The sequence below is a fragment of the Limulus polyphemus genome, unplaced genomic scaffold (assembly GCF_000517525.1).
Source record: "Limulus polyphemus unplaced genomic scaffold, Limulus_polyphemus-2.1.2 Scaffold3, whole genome shotgun sequence".
In the NCBI taxonomy this organism is placed as follows: Eukaryota; Metazoa; Arthropoda; class Merostomata; order Xiphosura; family Limulidae; genus Limulus; species Limulus polyphemus.
Window position 1 is genome coordinate 2,429,480 of NW_013665613.1, and position 20,615 is coordinate 2,450,094.

Sequence of the window (20,615 nt, forward strand, 5' to 3'; positions counted from 1 at the left end):
CTTTGCGCGAAATTCCAAAAAACAAACAAACAAACTCTTGTAAAAAAAAAGAAAAACAAATTTCGGAAATCAAAAGTAGATTATGTTCATAATATCATATTTAAAGCGACAAAGTGTTCATCAAATTTATACATTTGTATTTTATATAATGTATGTCCGTATAAAAAAAATCATTCAAAGCTACATTTCAACTAACTTAATTATAAAAAAGCATCGCAAGTGTACTGAGACCTTATTTATTATACTTGTCCCCTTTCAATATAAAATTTTCTCTCTCCCTTGTGTGTATGTCTGTGTGCATGTGCGCTTACCCGAAATCGGTATAGCTTAAAGCCTCTATAGTCTCGTCAATTAAATTAAACCAAAAAAAAGTGAATGACGCGCAATCTTCAAAAGATTGGAGAGTTTGGTACACTTCCAACCAAGGGTATGAGCAAGTGATTCAAATTTCCCATATGAACTTTGTGTGAATTCGATTTTCTTTCTTTTGTTCATCAAATTAAATGTGTTTGGTTGTAGCTGCATTCATCTTGTCCTTGACCGAATTTAAAAATCCTAGTGCTACCTTGTACCACATGGACATATGAAGAATATAAGTGAATCAGAAATGCAGTTAACTGAATAAGGTGCTTTAACTGCTGAAAATATGTGCTTTTTTTAAATTTAATGAATAGGTTCCTTACGTTTACTGAAACACCAGAATTGACTGCAAATGTTTTAGTTAATTGCCATATTTGAAATCAGAATTCCAATAGCAAATCATTTTAATTACATTTTTTGGTCCAGACAGCCTTTCGTTCTCTACTTGAAGACATCTTTTAGGCTGAAACTGAGATATCAAAATGGTATTTAAAATTTTAGTTGTATGTAGTGACAGTAATCCAAAATTACTAAGAGGAATGTGATAACATATCGAAATCAAATGTGGTGTCGTATTGTCTGTATACAGGCTTAAGGAGCTTTCTTTCGCTGCCATCGTAAGCATCGTGATAACTTAGGAACATTTTATTCGGTAATAAAACTATGAAAAACGTGCCAAATAAAACAAACATTTAACGATTTCATTACTATTTTAGACGTAATCTTTCACCTAGTCTGTTACATTTCGCAATTACTAAATGACATATTTCTCACTACGAAACAGCATTTGAGTAAAGATACATGTTATAGCTTTTATTGAAATTGTAAACCCCTAATTCAATATTACGCCCCAAACACTGTAATTTATTTTTTATGTTTGTTAGTTGTTAAGTATAAAGCTACATAATAGGCTATCTGTGCTGTGTCCATCTCGGGTATCGAACCCTGACATTTAGGCCCTCACACTTACTGTTAAGCAACTGGGATGAAGCCTTTTTTGTGTATCGGTGATATAATATGTTAATAGAATTAAAAGTGTAAATAGATTATTTATGCAATTTACTGACACGCAGAAATAAATTATGTTGTTTTGCAAAATAAGAATATTAAGTATGTTGTTTTATGGGCTTCTAGCACAAATTAATACAATAAGTAATATAATTACGTTCAGTTTCGTAACAAAACTAAGATAGTACAGAAGTACAAAGTATATATTTATATAAATCATGAAAAAGAACGCTGTGTGCACTCAAACTAAAAAAATCTAAAAACTAAACAATTCTAAATCAAAATACAATATAATTAATTTTTCTTAGACAAATTTCAGATTGAAAATCTGCAAGTGAACAATACTTCCTGTAGATATAAAATAAAGTCGGTTTATGATCGAAAAGAAGACGTATTCACTCATTTCTTTTGTTTGTAATATTTTATATTACTTGCTTCTAAAGTTAACAACATGATCAACATTAGTGTTTTCCACTTTAATTAACGTACCTGTGGAATAAACAAAAAAGCTAAAAGGCATCAAATGCATTTATAAGTGTAATACAAGCTCTAAAGGTATATATCAAATGTTTATGTAGAACTACAGAGTAATTAATATCAGTATCTTGTCAGAGGCTCCTGGTCCACCCTCAAATGTATCTGTCACCAACGTCACAGGAAGGACTATTTCATTGGCTTGGATGGAACCATACTCTGGAAACAGCGTCATCTCTCGGTACTTAATAAAATATCACAAAAAACTCTCTGGTAAGAAGCTGCCATGTTTCAATGTCTCTACAGGTAGATATATATATAGTAATTCTATTTTTATGTGATTAATTTTATTTGTGCAGCAGTTTATTTCTAGTTTGTGATTTTTTTCATTCATTCTGCTATTTACTATTTCCTGTTTTTGTATTAACTTTATAAGAAAACAAACATAGAGGTCTTGCACATGACGTCATAAATCTTTCTTTTCAATTCAACGCTGCCATATTGAACGTCAAGCACTCCTTTATACCAATACAGCAATCCATATCAGTACACTAATCGGTAAAGATGTGAATGCTGTGAATGACGTAAACATCGCCTTTGACAAAAAATACGGACCCGAAACTTCACAGCTACTCAGTTTCTCGATATATCTCTACTTATGCACATAACTCAGACAATATACTGTACTAGATAGCACGATATCAGAAGATTTGTAATTTTTCACCCAAGACGAATGTAAGCACTTAACGTCTAATATGTCGGAGTAAATTATAGTCTATGTGAAATTTTGACGTCAGTGCAAGACCTCTTTTGCATGAAAGCATTTAGCAGATTGAAATAAATGTTTCGAACTCAAATTTCCAAATTCTTCTTTTTAAACTGCATTTAGTAAAATTAGAGATTCTTCTTAAAACTCCTATTCCAAGTGCATATCATTAGATTTAAGTATAAAAAAACTATAAAAACCAAAGAATGTGTTAACAAATGCTACAACTTGAGAAAGAGGACTAACGAGATCAATAACGAAAAGTAAATATCGGATTTATTATTCAAGTGGTATCTCATTAAAATACATACTTATTAAATTAAATATATAAATAACTTTTAAATTGCCTGGAACACGTAGACGGTTTTCGCCACTGAACATTGTGTTCGTTTCTTTTCATCTTTTAAAAATTTCAGGTCAATGAGGTCAACAGGAACAAAATGGTGGATATTTACCTTTTATCCGAAAAGAGTGCTGTTGTGTACAAAAAACGATTCCAGTTTTAGTTATACTCCCAAAACACCACGAATGTGCAAAATAAATTGCTTGAATAATCAAAACACGTTTCTAGACCATTTTTGGTATTGGTTCAAGGGAGTTATATTTTATAACGCTTTTTAAACGTCGCAGTTCAAGTTTAAATGTCACATAATCACTTTGTAGTCTATAGAATAATACTAGATCAGATTCTGGTAATATTCACTGAATACCTTTAGAATGCTTACAGTTTCAGCAGTTTCTATTGTGTTATTCTCTTGGCATTTAACAAACCTAGTCTATTAAAATATGAAAAAATGATTTGTATGTGTACTGGACATAATGAATATTGTCTTATTTGTTTTAGAATTTTATCGTAAGGCTGCACAATAGGCTACATACGCATAGCTGTCCTTAATTTTGAACTGATAGACTAGAGCGAAGGCAGCTAGTTAATAGCACCCACCGTCAAATCTTTAGCTATTCTTGTCTGAATGAGTAGTTGAATTTGACCTTCATTCTTTCAGCGCATCCATAGCTTCGAACCTTTTATTGTATTTCTGGGGCAACGAGACTCGAACCATGAATCCTTGGATTCGCAGTCCTGACACGCTAACCTCTGGGTAACACCTGCTCATAAAAACAGTAAGAGTTACAAAATCTAAAGTAAGAGAAATTCATCAACAAGTTTAATAAGTTAGAATTACAAGTATGTTCAAGACTTTGGACTTACCTACAACATTTGGTATTATTTAATAACTTGTTTCACATATTTCATCAACGTACAACTATGTCAAATTCTTTTACATACCTCCTGGACTATATCAGCAGTCTCGGTACACATGATTCAGCTTCCAAGATAAGGAAATTAAATATACTTCTGACTGATTGACTCTGAATATCTCTCATCATATTAATCTCCAGAAACTTGATTAGTATCATCGGATTATAGAATTTCTCCTAAGTAGCTCATTCGTACATCATTCCATGTGGGCTTTCGTAATAATGCATTTATTTTCAAAATGACTGAGTTCAGATGTAATAAAACAACTATATGTTACACGCTTCAAACGTCACCAGCATATGAAGAATGATCTCTGTCATTGCGTTTGATCAAAATATACATGAAGCCGAACACATAATCCTAAAATATACGTTAAAATTCATTGGATCAATACAACACTTGATAAAATTAGAAAATTAAAAGTATATATGATGGTAGTTGTGCATCAGTGTTATTAGAAAGAGTTACACTAATAAAACTGCTTATGGATGGTAATTGAAATTTACATAGTGACAAACCTGTGCACAAGTTCAATGTAGCACATAAAATGTTGTCATTAATAATCAACATTTATTACAATTTCTAATTGTATTTCACTGCCATAATCAGGAGTGACTTTTAATACATCATCGTCATTTTCTTGGTAGGTATTCGGGATTGAAGACCCTGGGTAGTTGGAAATAGAAATTAGATAATTTCCCTCCACCCTACATTTAACACATACAGCAACATTGAGGGACTATTTCGTTGCACGGATGGGAAGGGTGGAAGATTATTACTTTTTACATATACTCAAATTACTAGTCCATGACTGTAAATAGTTATTTACTGGTCTATCTTCGCTATTTAACAAAATGTGTTTACTTAAATACACAATATTTCCACAAACTCTCGAACATTCAATTTCATTTTTGTATTTAATTCATTCAAGAATTCCATCTCATTCCAAGGAACGGAATGGATCGTTTCCTGGACGTATTCTGCGATAGTGCAAATGAATTGTTACGGATATAATATTTACGTTTGTTAAGGCGATATTTTAAACTATGTTTAATTTGACCTACACTCGCATATATTTCCATTTGGGATATCTAATATATATTTTGTACTAGGAAATTAGTTTTTAATTTTAATGACTGATTTAAAATAGATATGTAACCATATTTCCTGAAAACGCTTGCAATTTTGTTCGTCAGGCCTTTTACATAAGGTAGTGTAACTATGTTCTTTGGTTTTCTTATCAAACCCATTCTTCAGTTTAATATATTATATAACGTTATTATAGTTATATCTTTTTCATGTGATACATTTTATCATATTGACCTTGAAGTCCTATCTTTTCCAATATTTTTATATAATCCATTTCGTGCCTTAAGTCCATTTCATATGTTTTATCTCTAAAGGTATGGAAAGCTGCAGGCTCTTGAGAAATGGAGGACATTATTGTATACTAGCCTTATCTGACTTGTGAAAAACTGGCGAGTTGCAATATTGTAAAAAACAATACGAGGCATCCCGCCTTTCTTTAAACGAGCTATGTCACCACACTTCCCCTTCATCATAGAAGATAGACAACCACACATTGGGAAAATAAAAACAGTTTTTAAGTACACTCTCAAAAAAATCAATAAGAATGGTGCAAACTTAAAATTAAAATGACTCACATATGATCGTTACACACAGAGAATGACAACTGACTTTTATATACAATATTTTTTAATCAACGGAAAAATTGTAGTATCACACCAAAGTTCTGAACTTTTATATAGAATTATGAAAATCACATCAAACTCTTATATGAATTATTATTCTTTTACTTTTTAATTTATTCTCCACATTTTGACTATATCAACAATTTTTACATGCCATTCCTAATGTTAATAAGCATTCTAGACGAAATTGGAAAAGCTTTTCAGCGTTTCAGTTATTGCTCTATAATACAGCATTTTTAGCAAGGCCATGCATGTAGCCCCAGTTATTCGGGTAGTAATAAACAACTCTAGGCTGTAGGAGTCCAGGGCCTCACTAACATAATCTTATCACCCAAACCTTGACCCATAACATCCCAGCAGAAATTTTTGAAGTACACCCGATTTATCTAGTTCATGAAGTTGTCTTACTCAAGTGGCTTTGTGGTAAGTAGAAGATTTCACAAATTCATCGATATTTCACACTTACCAGAAAGTATTTGCTATTTACGTCATATAATCTAAAAAATACGGTTTAAACGCCGAAAGTAAATGAAGCACCAAAAACCAATAGACCTAAGGCTTATGATGAAAGTTCTATCACAAAGTTTAAACCTAAAAATTAATTTCAAGTTCCATCATTAGTTAAGACTAATGGATATATGTTTGGGAGAAAAAAAAAGTGTTTTATCCAAAAAAGTAATAATAAAAGTAAAAACACGCGAATTATGTTCACTAACCTCTAACATGTATGTTTTAAAAACTCTCAAAGAACTTTGAATTGTCTACGTCAAGCTAAGTATATGCATAAACTAAAACGTAAAACGCCACATACTTAAGAAAACGATATCAGGTCGGTCACGATTTTGTTGCTCAGCGACACAGACGAACAAAGCATTACAAAAAGACAACTGGTTTACGTACAAATTAGGTGTGGCGTCATTAATACCGAGTATGGTTCCCTATAGACTATTGTGGAGATATTTCCATCAGAGTTTTTTTATACCAGGTCATTTATTTTGTTCTATTTCATATATGAATTGAATTGGTTTGGAAGTTTCAACACTGTTTAAGTAGTGAGCACGGTTATGCTACTTGATATCGTCATACCAAGTACGTGTCATTTACCTATGTGCTCCAAAGATAAGGTTTTATATTAGCATTGTCAAGTGTAATATATTCAAATTTGTCCAAAAAAGGTAAAAAAAGGGGGTAGAGAAAGGGGGGCATAGCCAATCCCGTTTTATACTGATAGTACTTATCAATAGCTTTTAAAAAGGAGTTTCCAACATGAGACCGGGCTAAAGTGATGACATCTGTCACTTTTATAGGTGACATTTATCTTTTGTCCCCAGTGACACAGTGGTATGTCTGTGGACTTACAATGCTAGAAATCAGGTTTCGATACCCGTGGAGGGCAGAGCACAGATAGCCCATTGTGTAGTTTTGTGCTTAACAGCAACAAACAAACAAATAATTAATCTTTATTGCAGTGGTGCCATTTCAACAAAATCTTGGGTGAGGGGGCAAAGTTGAACCCTAATTTCTACAAAATACATGAACTGTTGAAGACGTTGCACGTTTCTGAGATCATAAATCAACTATAATAACTAAGTAAGAGCCAGGAGATTATGATGAACAAAAAAGAACATGAACATTTTGAATTTTACTTTGTATATATTAATATTAATAATTTTCTGTAAACATAGCCTATTAACCAGACGTTTTACATTTCCCAAAAAAACAAAAAACAAGTCTTGTGTGAGGTGGCTGATCCTTCATCCACTCACCCAACAATTGGCGCCAGTGCTTTCTGAAAGCAATTGATAACTGGGACGTGAGTGAACAAAGAGGCTACGTCAAATGATATTAACACATCAGTAGGTTTAAGTTGTGTGTGTTCTGCCTAATCGTGCAGAATAGTTACAACTGTAATTAAAGTTTCATTGTGCATGATAAACATTGTTTTTATGCATTTCATTCAACTTACGTACAAATCTGCCTTTAAATAAAATGTAATTTCCAGTAACGCCTACAAAATTACTACAAAATGTAAACCTATGTTTACCACTTCTGTAAGACTTACGCTAGTATTATTAATAACTTTAAGATTACTAGTGAAATTTTGATATAAAGATATTTCCTTCTTCCTCTTCATGTTACATAAAATTTAGAATTTTTTTGTGTAAACGCTTCTTGTGTTGTACATTCCCCTCTTCAATTCTTCTTCAGCAGTAATTTTCGTACCAAATATTTCTAGTCTTCATGTGGTCTAAGATCTTTCTCGTACTTAAAGTCCCCGATACAAATTCGTTTCCAGTATCTGATTTCACACACATATATATATTTTCTCGTACTTCTCAACAGTTTCAGCTTGGTTTTTTTCAAGAAGAATTATTGCCTGCTTGTTTAAAATTGATGTGGATAAACTTCAAAATTCTCGGATTATTTTTATATTGAATTAAAACTAGTTGTGCCAATATACGCTAGTTGTCGTAAAAGATGCGTTGAAGGACACACTTTGTCGTCTGGCTCAACCAAAAAAGGTACCTATACAAATATAGTCACTAGTGTTGAAACTAACATAAAAAATGAAAAGTAGTAAGCTTAGTAATTTGATTAGGTATGAATCCTAAGATATGATTTGATTAGGTATGAATCCTGAGATATGATTGTGTCACGAAAATTTTCAATTAACGCTAATTTAACTAGATAAGAGAAATTGGAGCTATAGTCTTTAATTAAAATCAATTGTTACTCCCCAGGCTCATAGAATTAGTGTAAATATAATGATATTAACAACGAATCTATAAGTTAACCGGACCAGTTGTGTAATTTTGATAACAAAGTAGTCTCCACAGAAGATTCTAAAATCCGGAAAAAGTTTGAATAAACTATATGTATAGCTTGATCTTAGGTGCCTTTTACTGTTTTGTTGTTGTTGTTGTTGTCTTTATGGTTATAATAGTCGTAGTACTTTTATGTTTCCCCGAAGTTAACCCCTATCACCACTCTGGTCATGGCTGTCTGGCCATTAATGGTCTATCTGTAACCACTCACTTAAGTTTTTCTTCTTCTCCTTCAATTTTCCCAGAATTCTTCTTCATCATCATCAGTTTCGTTGCTGTGCATGGCACCATGTAATTTCTTCTTCTACATTCTGCATCCTGTTCTCATCATCGTCATCACTATTTTCAACGTTCTGCATCTCATCTGTTTTCAGTATTATTATTAAATATCAGCTCATTTTTTTCTCTGTAAATAGTTTTTGATCAACCAAAACTGGTCATGCTTTGTCCCTCTACAGTAAATAACTCTTGACACATTGCTTTGTAAGGTTTCTCCAATGCTTTCTAGGGTATCAAACTGCAGTCATCTTACACAAAGAAGTTTCAAAGAACTTATTATGGCGCTATGTTAACTTTTAGAGAATAGCTATAGATATTGTATTACAATACCACCATGACCTCATCAGTTTAATAAACAATTTCTCCATCTACAAAATAAATTCATCGTATTACCTCCACTTCTTTTCAGTTTTTGGTTTGACGAACATCGTTTTTACTCCTAATACGACAGTTGATATTCCGCAAGATTTGCAAAGGAGTTGATAAAGTACCGGATTTTTGTCATAGAGTCGTTGCTAAAGAAACGTGATTATATAGTGTGGAAGATTTATTAGATAACGATTCATATATTATTCTCAAGAAAATTCTAACGAATAAGTTTCATAAATTATTAAAAAATAAGTTTAACAATATCTAACTAAATCGCCACGTTTTTACGTCTTACCTAAAACGTATATGTTAAATAACAGTTTTAAACCCATTGTTCCTTGTATAGTGACTTCTGTAAAACATGTTGCAAAACAATTTGCTAAGAGGTTTTCGTATTTACGTAATAATAAATAATTATTATTGTTATTATAAATAATAATTTCGTAATAATAAATATACTACAAGAAAGTTGGTGGAATTTGTTGACAAATTTAAGAACATACAGTTTAAACCTACTGATATGCAAGTGTCATTTGACGTGGTCTCTTTGTTTACAAAAATCTCAGTATAAGAACCTATTAACTGCTTTTAAGGAAGGTTAAGTAAAGTTTTGGTATCACCTATAGAAGTGGCACATGTCATCAATTTAACCTGATCCTGTGTTGAAAACTCCTTTTCTTTATGCTGTTAAACCGCTAATATAAAGCTATTTATTAAGTTTACTTCCGCCTCGCGATCTCTATTACACGGTGGTTACATAAAATTCATGCGTCGCGAGAATCGCTCTTCTTTTTTAAAATTTATATGATAGATATTTTCATGTTTTTATTGCAAATAGTATTCATAAGAAATGCTAAAAGTGAAAAAATTTCATTGAAACTCATGCATTCAGCAAATTTGTGAATCACACATTAACAAAATAAGTTGTATTTTGTCTTGCCGTAGAAATGAAAATTCAGTGTGTAATACGCCAGGACTAATCAGTGCTTTGCCAACAATTCATAAAACCTATTTATGAAATCAGTAAACATGAAACTTGAAAATCATTGAAAATAAACATGAAACAAAATCTTGTTGAATTGTTATTTACTCTACTCCAAACAAGACCGATTATCATGAAAAAGTTAGATCCATGACTTTATCGTGTTATAAGGAAGATTGTGTTAAAATGAGTCTAGTTGTATCGAAGAGAGTTGTATAAGAGATATTGCGGGATAAAGGTGGACATGATAAAACGCATCATAAAAAAACAATCATAATTATGATAGCATCATACAATGTATATGATAAGAAAGTCAAGAACATAGTTGTACTTCCTTGTGTACAAGACCTGACGAACAAAACTGCGAGCGTTTTCAGAAAACATGATTACATCCCTTTTTTACCCAATCAATAATATTAAAAAGATACATCCTAGTACAAAAGATAAAGTACATATCTTGGATAAATATGTATATATAAAACTAGATGTACTTCCGCTGGATCCCCGAATGTGTTCTGTTTCAAGAGTAAATAAAACCAAAATTAAGAGTAACAAAAATTTTTATTTCTTGCTTTTGAAATTCATATGTCATGCTGTGTTGTAGCGTACAGAGTGCATAATTCTACTCGTTATTCATGGCATGCGCACGTTTTACTGACGTCACGACAGTACAAATTGCAGCGTTAAGTTTCCCTTATGTGACTTCACTTTGGTGTCTACTGACTGACTGACAAACAACACATTACTGTATAGTAGTGCGAGTGGTTAAAATAGGTCACACTGAACACAGTTTAAAATATCGCTTTAACGAGCACAAAGACTCTAGGCTTTATATGCAACAATAAGAGGTTCATTTGACATCCTCACAGGAAGAGGTCCAGGAAAGGTCATTCCATTCCATTGGATGTGGTCGAATTGAGTGTAATTGACCTTAATCTCGAGAATCTATAAAATAGTGTGTAGTAAAGTAAAACACACTTTATTAAATAGCGACGATGGACCAATAAATAAATATATACAGGTTATGGTGTGACAATTTAGTACTGTAAAAAATAATAATCTTCCGTCCTCCCCATCTGTGTAATGAGATAGTCCTTTTCTTGTTTAAATTGCACAATGTTGTCGTATGTGTAGCTTTGGCAGTGAAATATTGCCGAAACATGTAGAATAATTACAAGTTATAATTAAAGTTTGATTTGCATCAAAATACGTTTTTACGTGTTTCACAAGATGTGTATATACTTACGCATGGGTTTAGTCGCTGCTATCCCGACATTAAACTCAGTATATGTGGTGTAGCGTTTTTCTTAGTAACTCATGTGTAATTTTTTCCCGTATTTTTAAATGAAGTGCTAGAATTTGCACTACTTAACAAAATATAGTAAACTCCATAAACTCAGTATATGTGGTGTAGCGTTTTTCGTGGTAACTCATGTGTAATTTTTCCCGTATTTTTAAATGATGTGCTAGAATTTGCACTACTTAACAAAATATAGTAAACTCCATAAATATAATTAAAGAAGTAATTATATCTCATATAAATAAATACTCCGGGAATTGAATTATCTCATTCATCAACCAATATTAGATTTAACAATCACTTTACAAAAAATAACAAAGAATAAAGCTAACTAAAAACCAACGTTACAAATGATTGTCGTTCCCCTCCGTTCCTCCTACATTTAAGCATTATACAGCTGTAAAGTGTAGTAATAAAATCGATTGATCAAAGAAATGTAGGGCAATCTTTATATTTTTGGCAATAACTCAAGAGCAAAATGTTTTAACCATTCCATCGATTTCGTTTAAGTTCAAACTTGATATAGACTATTAATTAACATCACAATAATAACATATTTATTGAATATCTCTGAATACGGACATTCTGCCTTCAACTAATTCCTACAGTAAATACAAAAGAATAATCGGAAGCAAGAACATGACCGAGACTCAAAGTGGAGAGGCCTGGCGTGGCCTTGTGGTTAAGAGCACTCGACCTGCGTGTCGTGGGTTCGAATCCCGTTACCGAACACGCTCACCCTTTCAGCCGGAGGGCATTATAATGTGACAGTCAAGCCTACTATTCGTTGGTAAAAAATAGCCTTCCCCTTTAAATTAGGAACTGCTAGCGCTGATAGCCCTCGAGTAGCTTCGTGGGAAATTTGAAACGAAGGGGGGAGGTGTGAAAACCAGAGTATGAACTTGAATATAGACCCAAAAATAACTAAATGTAACTATATAGCCAATTAAAATTACTTTAAATAAGCTTAAGTTAACAGAAGTTATTATTTAAGCTAAGACGTTTTGTTTAATAAGACTATTTAATCAGAAATTATAAATCTGCATGACCCGTAGCTTTAACTTTGAACTCTGTTGATAAGATTATCTGTCCTTAGCTTGATTGTGTGTGTAGATAGCAAAGGTACAGGGAGATAATAAGAAAGGAAACAGTTCTGTTAGAAATCTCTATGTGTTCAAGGATGCGTACAGTTAAATTACATTTGTTTTTGTCATTATAGGTAGCTTCTGTGTAGATACCAGTAAAATGATCCATTAAGGAAATGGCCTTGGTATGCATTCCTTCTAATGGAAATAACGATTTGTTTGATATGAAGATTTACAGAAAATTCTCTGTTGAATTTTGATGTATTATTTATATAACAGTTTAATGAGTTGATTTCTAAGAATTCAACTGATTTCCTAACTAAGTAAAGTATAAATACACGGGGCATTTAGGAGCAGTAATCCATTTAGTATTGCTAATATGGTAATAGTGTTTTTTTTCAAGTTGAGCGAAAAAAAAAGGCTAGCAGAGTAACCGAAGATTTATTGCAAAGTAATTTTGAGTTCTTCCTAGTCTTGTAAAAAAAAAACAGACTGGACACAACTGTATAAGAAAACAATGATACGACAGACAGTCATATTACTTTCTCTCCAGGCTCTATTAGTGTAAATCTTGATTCAGACTGACTAAAGCTCACGTTACTTTAGTTATATCAGTAACGTAACGCTTACTCAGAATGACTGACGCTAACTTGACCACTTGACTAGTCATTTCCATTAGAAAATAAGGTAACCTCGAGACGTCACCTGACCTACCAATGGAGAATCTGCTGTCACCTTTTATACACAGCTATTTTCTCCATGAAAAGATCTGGGGTTATCTCATTGTAACAGCACAACAATAGGTAAGTAGAATAATAGTAACTTAATGACTTCTTGACTGCATGCTATGCGAAAGGTGTACATACACCTGAATAGCTGACAAATTTCAAAAAATTCTATATTAAAATAAGAATACGGAAGAAAACACGTGGTATACATGTATCCCACAAAGTTAAATGTTTTCATCAAAAATATTAGGGGTGCTCCCCGAGTGGCATAGTGGTAAGTCTGAAGGCTTATAACGTTAAAAACCGAGTTTCGATACCCGTGGTGGGCACAGCACAGATAGCTATATGTAGCTATACGCTTAACTACATACAAACAAACAAAAACATTAGGAGTAATGTTGTTTTCGAGAAAAAGCCCAGAATACCTATTTTGTTTACGAGAAACATGTTCAATTTTTATTTTGTGTATAGAGACAAACATGAAGAACAAATATTATAGACTCTAGTAAGAAGAAAAACTGTTAGGTTACCTTTGAAGTTAGAGGGAGAAAAGCTGTCGAAACACGTGTAGAGAGGCCACTGAATGTATTATTGCGGTACGTAGAAAAGGATGTCTAAGTAGGGCAGACAAAGGTTGTTGTGAATCTTACAAGCAAATTTTATGTTGCACTGCCACGAGTTTCGCTATCCTAAAAATTTAGATACATGATCTTTGGAACGAAATGTTAGAAAAGTATCATCACCATAACTTCAGTTTAAATTCATGGGAACGGTTGTCTAGTCATGATTGCTTGTAGTGATGTGACAGAGAAAGGCGTTAATTAAAGTTGGTTAGAGGAATGACTCCCTATCATCGCCATCTGTCTGGTCAACAAGGCACTCCTTGATTATGAGTGTTGAAACTATTTAATTGTTACAGTTAAACACTATGAAGTCAGATGTTCACAATTTCATTAAAGAGAATTTCGGTTCAACAGAATGACGTTATGTCAAAGCTGGCCATAAATACAACACTTTTCAGCTTTAACATTAGACGGTATGCATACAGATATTAACGTTCGGAATACATAAATGCTTTAAAGTTAATAGCGGTACATCTAACATTTTCACGGGTGCATGAATATTAGGTAACTCATTTTAAATTCCTGCATTACACATGCGCATTATAATCTATTAGATAATTTGGCACGGTGTGATGAAAAGAGTTCGAAGTTCTGTAGTATGATGCTCAGAGTTGACGTCTGTCTTGTTTAATGTGTGCTTTATCTCCCAGCTTAGTAAAAGTATTAATTTATTAAAACTACAATAGAATAAACGAGTATTTAGCTTCAAAAATATATTAAAAAAATTTCAACGAAATCCCTAATCTAGTTAAAAGGTATATTTACACAAAAGCTTTTCCAACTGTCGTAAGTACATTAACAATACATGCTAAGTTTGTAGATTAATGAGGCGGAAAACGTAATGATAAACATCACAGTTTAAGTGAAATTCTTAAGTGGGTTAATTCATTTTATACTTATGCAACATTATGTATACTTATGTTACAAAATTCATATATTCTGCTAGTTTTTATTATTTTTCGTTTATCATTAATTTATTAATTATGTTGACTTTGTCTTTAAAGTATAACCAATCACTGTTTTATAAAAGCTTTTAACGTTTCGATATAGGCACAAGTCATTTAGTTAACACTACATAAACATTAAAATTGTTTATTTCGCCATTTGGAAGGCAAGAGAATAAAAACAACATAATTTCGTAAATGCTTCTATCTGTTAACAGAATATTTGAAACTGCAAATTTTTTATTTTGATATCCCCTACACATTCTAGCTTTTCTAAGTATTTTTTTTTGTGCTTGGTTTGGCATTATCAAAGTAAGGTGTGTTAATTAATAACCTATGGCATGAGCTTAATTATTTTATTTCAACATTTCTAGGGTTACTAATCATATACTGTGGTTTAACCTAACTGAAAGGACAGTAGCTGGGAATATTTTAAAATGTCATCAAGGGTTGCTAAGAAATCAAATTAGTGCTGGTCAACTTTGTATACCATTAAGCCGTATACGTTAAGCAGCAAAATTTGGAATTATGTAAAAACACTTGATAGTATAACTACCGAGTGCATGCCTCAAAATGGGTACATTAAAATCAAAGGCATAATTTACGTAAAGTAATATCAGGTAAACGCACCCTTGAGGACAAGAAATCATAATTTAGAGAATCATATAAATTATATGTATAATCTGATGTTTAAATATTATATTTACAGTTGTAGTGTTTTCTTCATAAGTAATTCCAAGGTTGACTGCGTATTAGTCAGTAAAATGAATTACTAAGATAACCCAATATTCTAAACAATTGATGAAAATATTTTAGTACCATCTGTATATGTCAAAACTGCAGCATTATGGACAAACTTCTTTATTTTAGATTTGTAATTTTCTTGAGAACTTTACACAACAAAATTAACTTGTGTTTAAAATTCACCGCATGTATATCTCATATTTTATTTTCAATACAGAAAGCCTTGATTAATTTTACTGTTAATTCAAACGCCAATTTATTCAACGTATAAAATTTAAAGAAAGAAATTAATAAACATCGTTTTAATTATAAAAGGATGGATGGGTAGATGGATTCGCAGACCTAGAGGGACGTAGTGATATTGTTTAAATGGCTTACGTGTCAATTGTGAAATATTTTTCCCAGATTAAATAAGTTTATAGTTAGTTTTATATTCTATCTGATGACTTACCTTTAACTATGTAATTAATAGGAGAGAAACAGAGATCGATCAATAATATTACTGTTGACGAGCCTCATCGTGTAGCCGTTCTTAGTGATCTAGAACCAGCAACCACTTATCTAGTTAGTATTACTGCCCAGAATTCAGTTGCTTGGGGCATTCAGAGCGAATGGATCGCAGTCAAAACTGAAGAGGAAGGTGAGACAAATTTTATATCTCGTCCCAAAATACATATAACTTATCGTTATTCGTGCAAAACAATCTAATGTGCATGAATATTTGTTGTTTGTGTCAACTTTAACGCTAAATATTTGTCACCAACCTTAATCAACATACATTCTCAGCACGTTCTTTTATTTATCATGTTTCCCCTAATCCTAAACCGTTTTCTATTGTTTATATAAATATGAAATGCTGATCTCAAAATATTTTTAGATAGCGTATTTTTATTAAAAATATGGTTTTATCTTCTCTTGTGTTTAAAATCACTAACCAAATCTGTGATCATAAACTCTAAAATACATCTGTTGTGGGTAAACTATGAATTCGGGTATGTTGTTGTTGTTTTTTTGTCATAAAATATGCACAATGGTATAATGAAGCAATTCCTATTCATGATATACTGATTGATATTACTAGTGAATTATATATAAGGTAATTCTGTCAAATTCTACTATTTTAAAAACTAAAATTTTTCAACAAAAGATTATCAACTTGGTTTCGATACCCCTGGTTGATAGAGCGCAGATAGCCCATTGTGTAGCTTTGTGCTTAAAATTAATTAAACCCAAACCAAAATTAAAGCCTTTAAATTCCTTATCAAGGCACTTGTGGGTGCAAGAAAGAAAAATGTATAAATGGGTTTGTTTATTTCTTTAAACGCAAAGCTACACGATAGGGTTCTGGCATGACCTGGTGTTTAGGGCACTTAATATGCAACCTACAGGTCGCGGGTTCGGATCCCATCACCGATCATGCTCGCTCTTTCAAACATGGGGGCGTTATAATATGACGGTCAATCCCACTATTCGTCGGTAAAGAATAGTCCAAGAGTTGGTGATGGATCTTTATTGATTAACTACCTTCCCTGTAGTCTATCAATTCAAAATTAGTAACGGCTTGCTTTGCACGAAATTCTAAAAACAAAAATCCTAACAAAATACCTTATGAGTAAGTTACATGATTTTAGTATTCATCATATAGCAGCATCTTTTCCTTCAACTTCCTTAATTCGCCAAAAGGGGTAATAATAGAGGCTATAACTAATTGTTATTATAGAGAATTATGATATGTTAAAAAGAAGAGTTTACATAATATCGTTAATGTTATGTAACATTTCTCTACAGGATTTTAATATTTTTGTAAAGTTGCTAACACTAGTTTGTATTACAACAGTGAAGATATATACATGTGTGTATATGTGTGCGTAACCGCCAAAGCATTAGCTGAAGACATTTCTACATGATTTATACACCCCGGTCTTTCTAGAGTTTTGTACAAATATAAAACACTATAAACAATGTGTGTATTTGTAAGTACTTTTATCTAAGATTTATCAGTATGCTTATATTGACGAACTAATATATTTGATTACAAGTCAATATAAATCTAAACCAAAAACATTTTAACTGTAAAAAGAAAAAACGCGGCCAAGAAAAAAGTTATTTGTTTTACAAACAGCGACTAAAATAATTGATATGAGAATGCGGCCAAGGCAATCAATATTATTAGATACATAGTTTAAAAGTGCTTGCGAAAGAGGTAAACTTTATAATTGGTTTAAAATTGTTTTATCATGTTTGTCAATTTTATTAACAATAGCGCATGTATGAGTTACTTGTCATTTGGCCGCTTTTTTATCAATACTAACATACACATAATCATAATTTGATACTATTTCGTGCAGTATTGGACAAAAGCTTTTATCTGGAATCTGGCAAGTAACGTTTTTCGAAATAAATGCGACAATTTCTTCATCTATGTTTTCTCCAATCACAGGGACACCATCTATCCAAAGCTGTAGGTGAAAATGTTATAATCCACGTCTTTGATATTCTCCTCTCCAATCTCGTGGGTGACTGTTCCAATAGGAGCATCATTTGATATAAGGAATTCTAAGATTTCTTTAAACTTGCTATCAATAACTCTAGAAGCTGATATTGGATACCAACCAGCACACTTGTGGATAGATGAGCCGTTTCAGAAAGACTAATCTTACATGAATATTCGCCCAAATCATCCCACATTCATTCATCAGGACTCAGAGTAAGAAACCAAGTATCTGGACCATAATGCAGAGTCATTGCATTTAGGTTGTTTTGCAGTCGTGATTAGTAATTCTGACTGTTTCATAAGCGAGCCAATATATTGGGCAAATCCCCTTCAAGCGCTTGACTTTCTAACATTTCTATGTATCATCTAGTCGTCAACATCTCATGCGGATGAATAACTTTTAATTTGTGAAAGATTCCACTATTTAGCTGACGTATGGTAGCATGATGAAGATGGTAGAACAGAAATTGTCGATTTAATCTAAAATGAGCAATGCCTGACTGCGTTATAGTTTTAACATAGTCTGAATCATCAAGTTGCACTTCCCTTGATTGATGCTGCCCACTGTTATCACATGGGAAAAGATCTGGGAAACACAATAATCTTAACTTCTTGCAGCGTGAATCTAGGGTAGGTTCGTTAATACATAGCATTTGGTAAAGATAAGTTGTCTTTTCGTTCTTCCTAGGAGCATTTAGTGTCTGTATAAAATAGTTTTGACACACCTCTGCTTCCTCTTCTTATGCATTTCTTCTGACCATGGGTTCTCTGTCAGGAAGTTTTTCACAATGTATTTCAACATCATTTTCTTGGTCTACAGCAGTTTTAGCTTCATTAGTATCAATGTTGAGTTATATGGTAACAAATTCAGTTATTCTTTGATCTAATCATAACCCTGATACTGATGTTGGTAAATTAATGTTATGAAGAATTGATTGATTTCTTTCAACTTGCATAGAGCCGAATATACCTTATGCATGTCAATTACATCCTGCTAAACTACATTTTTTGCAACTAGGTATGCTGCACAAAAACATAAGTAGCCTTCCATGCTCTGGAATAGGTTATTCACGCTTGGATAGCCTGAAAAACCTATTCCAGAGGTCTGTTACAAAGCAAATGGAGATGAAAAGTTGAACCCGGCACATAGCTGACCATGTGGCTAAGAGGTACTCGTTTTCCAGCCACCGTTCACATTTTAGTTACAGCCTAGAAGGTTTTTGCCGTTGAATCAATACTCTTTCGTATTGATTCATCTGGGCAATTTCTGAAGGAAACGTGTCAATTGTCAAACAGTATAACATGTAGCATGGTGGAAGGATTCCTGCACGGAATTTTTCTATACAGTACCTACAGATGTTTCTCATAAGCAACCCATAATCAGGAGCAGGATGTTGTTCTACATACTCCAGCAGCCATTCCCAAGCGTCACCAGTGATCTGTCAGGTGTAGTGATCCAGTTGTTCACATTCACATTTCTAACAGTATTTGTTACATGACATGCAAGGATACTCAGCGTGCTCTAATATCTTCGTGTGGTACAATGTTAAAGCTGTTTTCAAGGTTTCAAAAATTTGACTTTCACCAAAGCTTAACACGTTATAACATAATGTTTTTTTAGTTACCGTGTGCTTTTTTTTTAAATTTCCTGCAATGCACATACATCACCTCTATGTAGTGCACTGTCAATGCCACAGATTTTGTAATCAGCTCTTCTGACATCATACAATATATTGATTATGTTCCTGATGTTAGGATAATGAGGTGCAAAGTGACGTAAAAATAATAATTTAGAGCCACATCAAGGTGGTATAGTCTGTTGTGTCCTTGTAGATGTGGATCGTGCATATCTGACTGAGAGCAATCATCCTGCTGAACATATCACCTGGCTGATAATGGAGTACACTTAGCAATGTTAGTGAATATGGTGCAAATATCCTCAGTTACTTCAGGCATAAAAAGTTTGCACCATTCAGAACACGATCAGGATCAGAGCAGCATAAGCATATCGCTTGCAGATCTCTGCAGTCGGGTCTTCATGATAAGCTAGCTTCATCCTAGCACATACAGGTTCAGGATTAGCATCATACCTGTTTTTAGCATATCACTTCACAGGTCAACAGTTAGTATAATTTTTACCCTGTGCCCGACGCTTTGCCGGAAAGGGATTACTATAATATATATCCAATGAAAGACGCGTTACCGGAGAGGGATTACTATAATATCTATCCAATGAAAGTCGCCTTACTGAAGATGGATTACTATGATATCTATCCAATGAAAGACGCCTTACTGAAGATGGATTACTATGATATCTTGCTCGTACAAGATTTAATATTGAGCTTGAATTACTTTTATAATTTTTACGTCTAACATTTTTTTGAAGCTGAGAGTAATAGTGCTGAAATAATCTAAGCCTTTTTGTCTCGGGGTTTGATTTATACTTTTACCTCCTACTAGTGTTCACCACTTCACTACCATTAGTCCATTTGGAATATTTATGAATATGTTGGCTTAAAGTGTGCTCATGTGTTGGTGTTCGTTTGGTTGAACCATTCTGAAAAGGATGAACATCTAAACTACACTTAGCTGCAGCAACTGGATATCCAGTTGACGTATTACAGCCTGGGAATTCACATATTGTGTCAACTAGACTTTCAG

The 20,615-nt window shown here is 32.9% G+C and overlaps 1 protein-coding gene across 2 annotated transcripts in view; it reads left to right on the forward strand.

Moving 5' to 3' along the window:
* The window catches only part of LOC106469739 (Down syndrome cell adhesion molecule-like protein 1 homolog), a 127,635-nt gene that overhangs the window by 73,181 nt on the left and 33,839 nt on the right, over positions 1-20,615 (forward strand). For both annotated transcript variants that reach the window (XM_022399900.1, XM_022399950.1), the window contains exons 9-10: positions 1,981-2,115; positions 15,933-16,100. In XM_022399900.1, the coding sequence (XP_022255608.1) occupies positions 1,981-2,115; positions 15,933-16,100 (303 nt within the window). The remainder of the gene's footprint in view (positions 1-1,980; positions 2,116-15,932; positions 16,101-20,615) is intronic.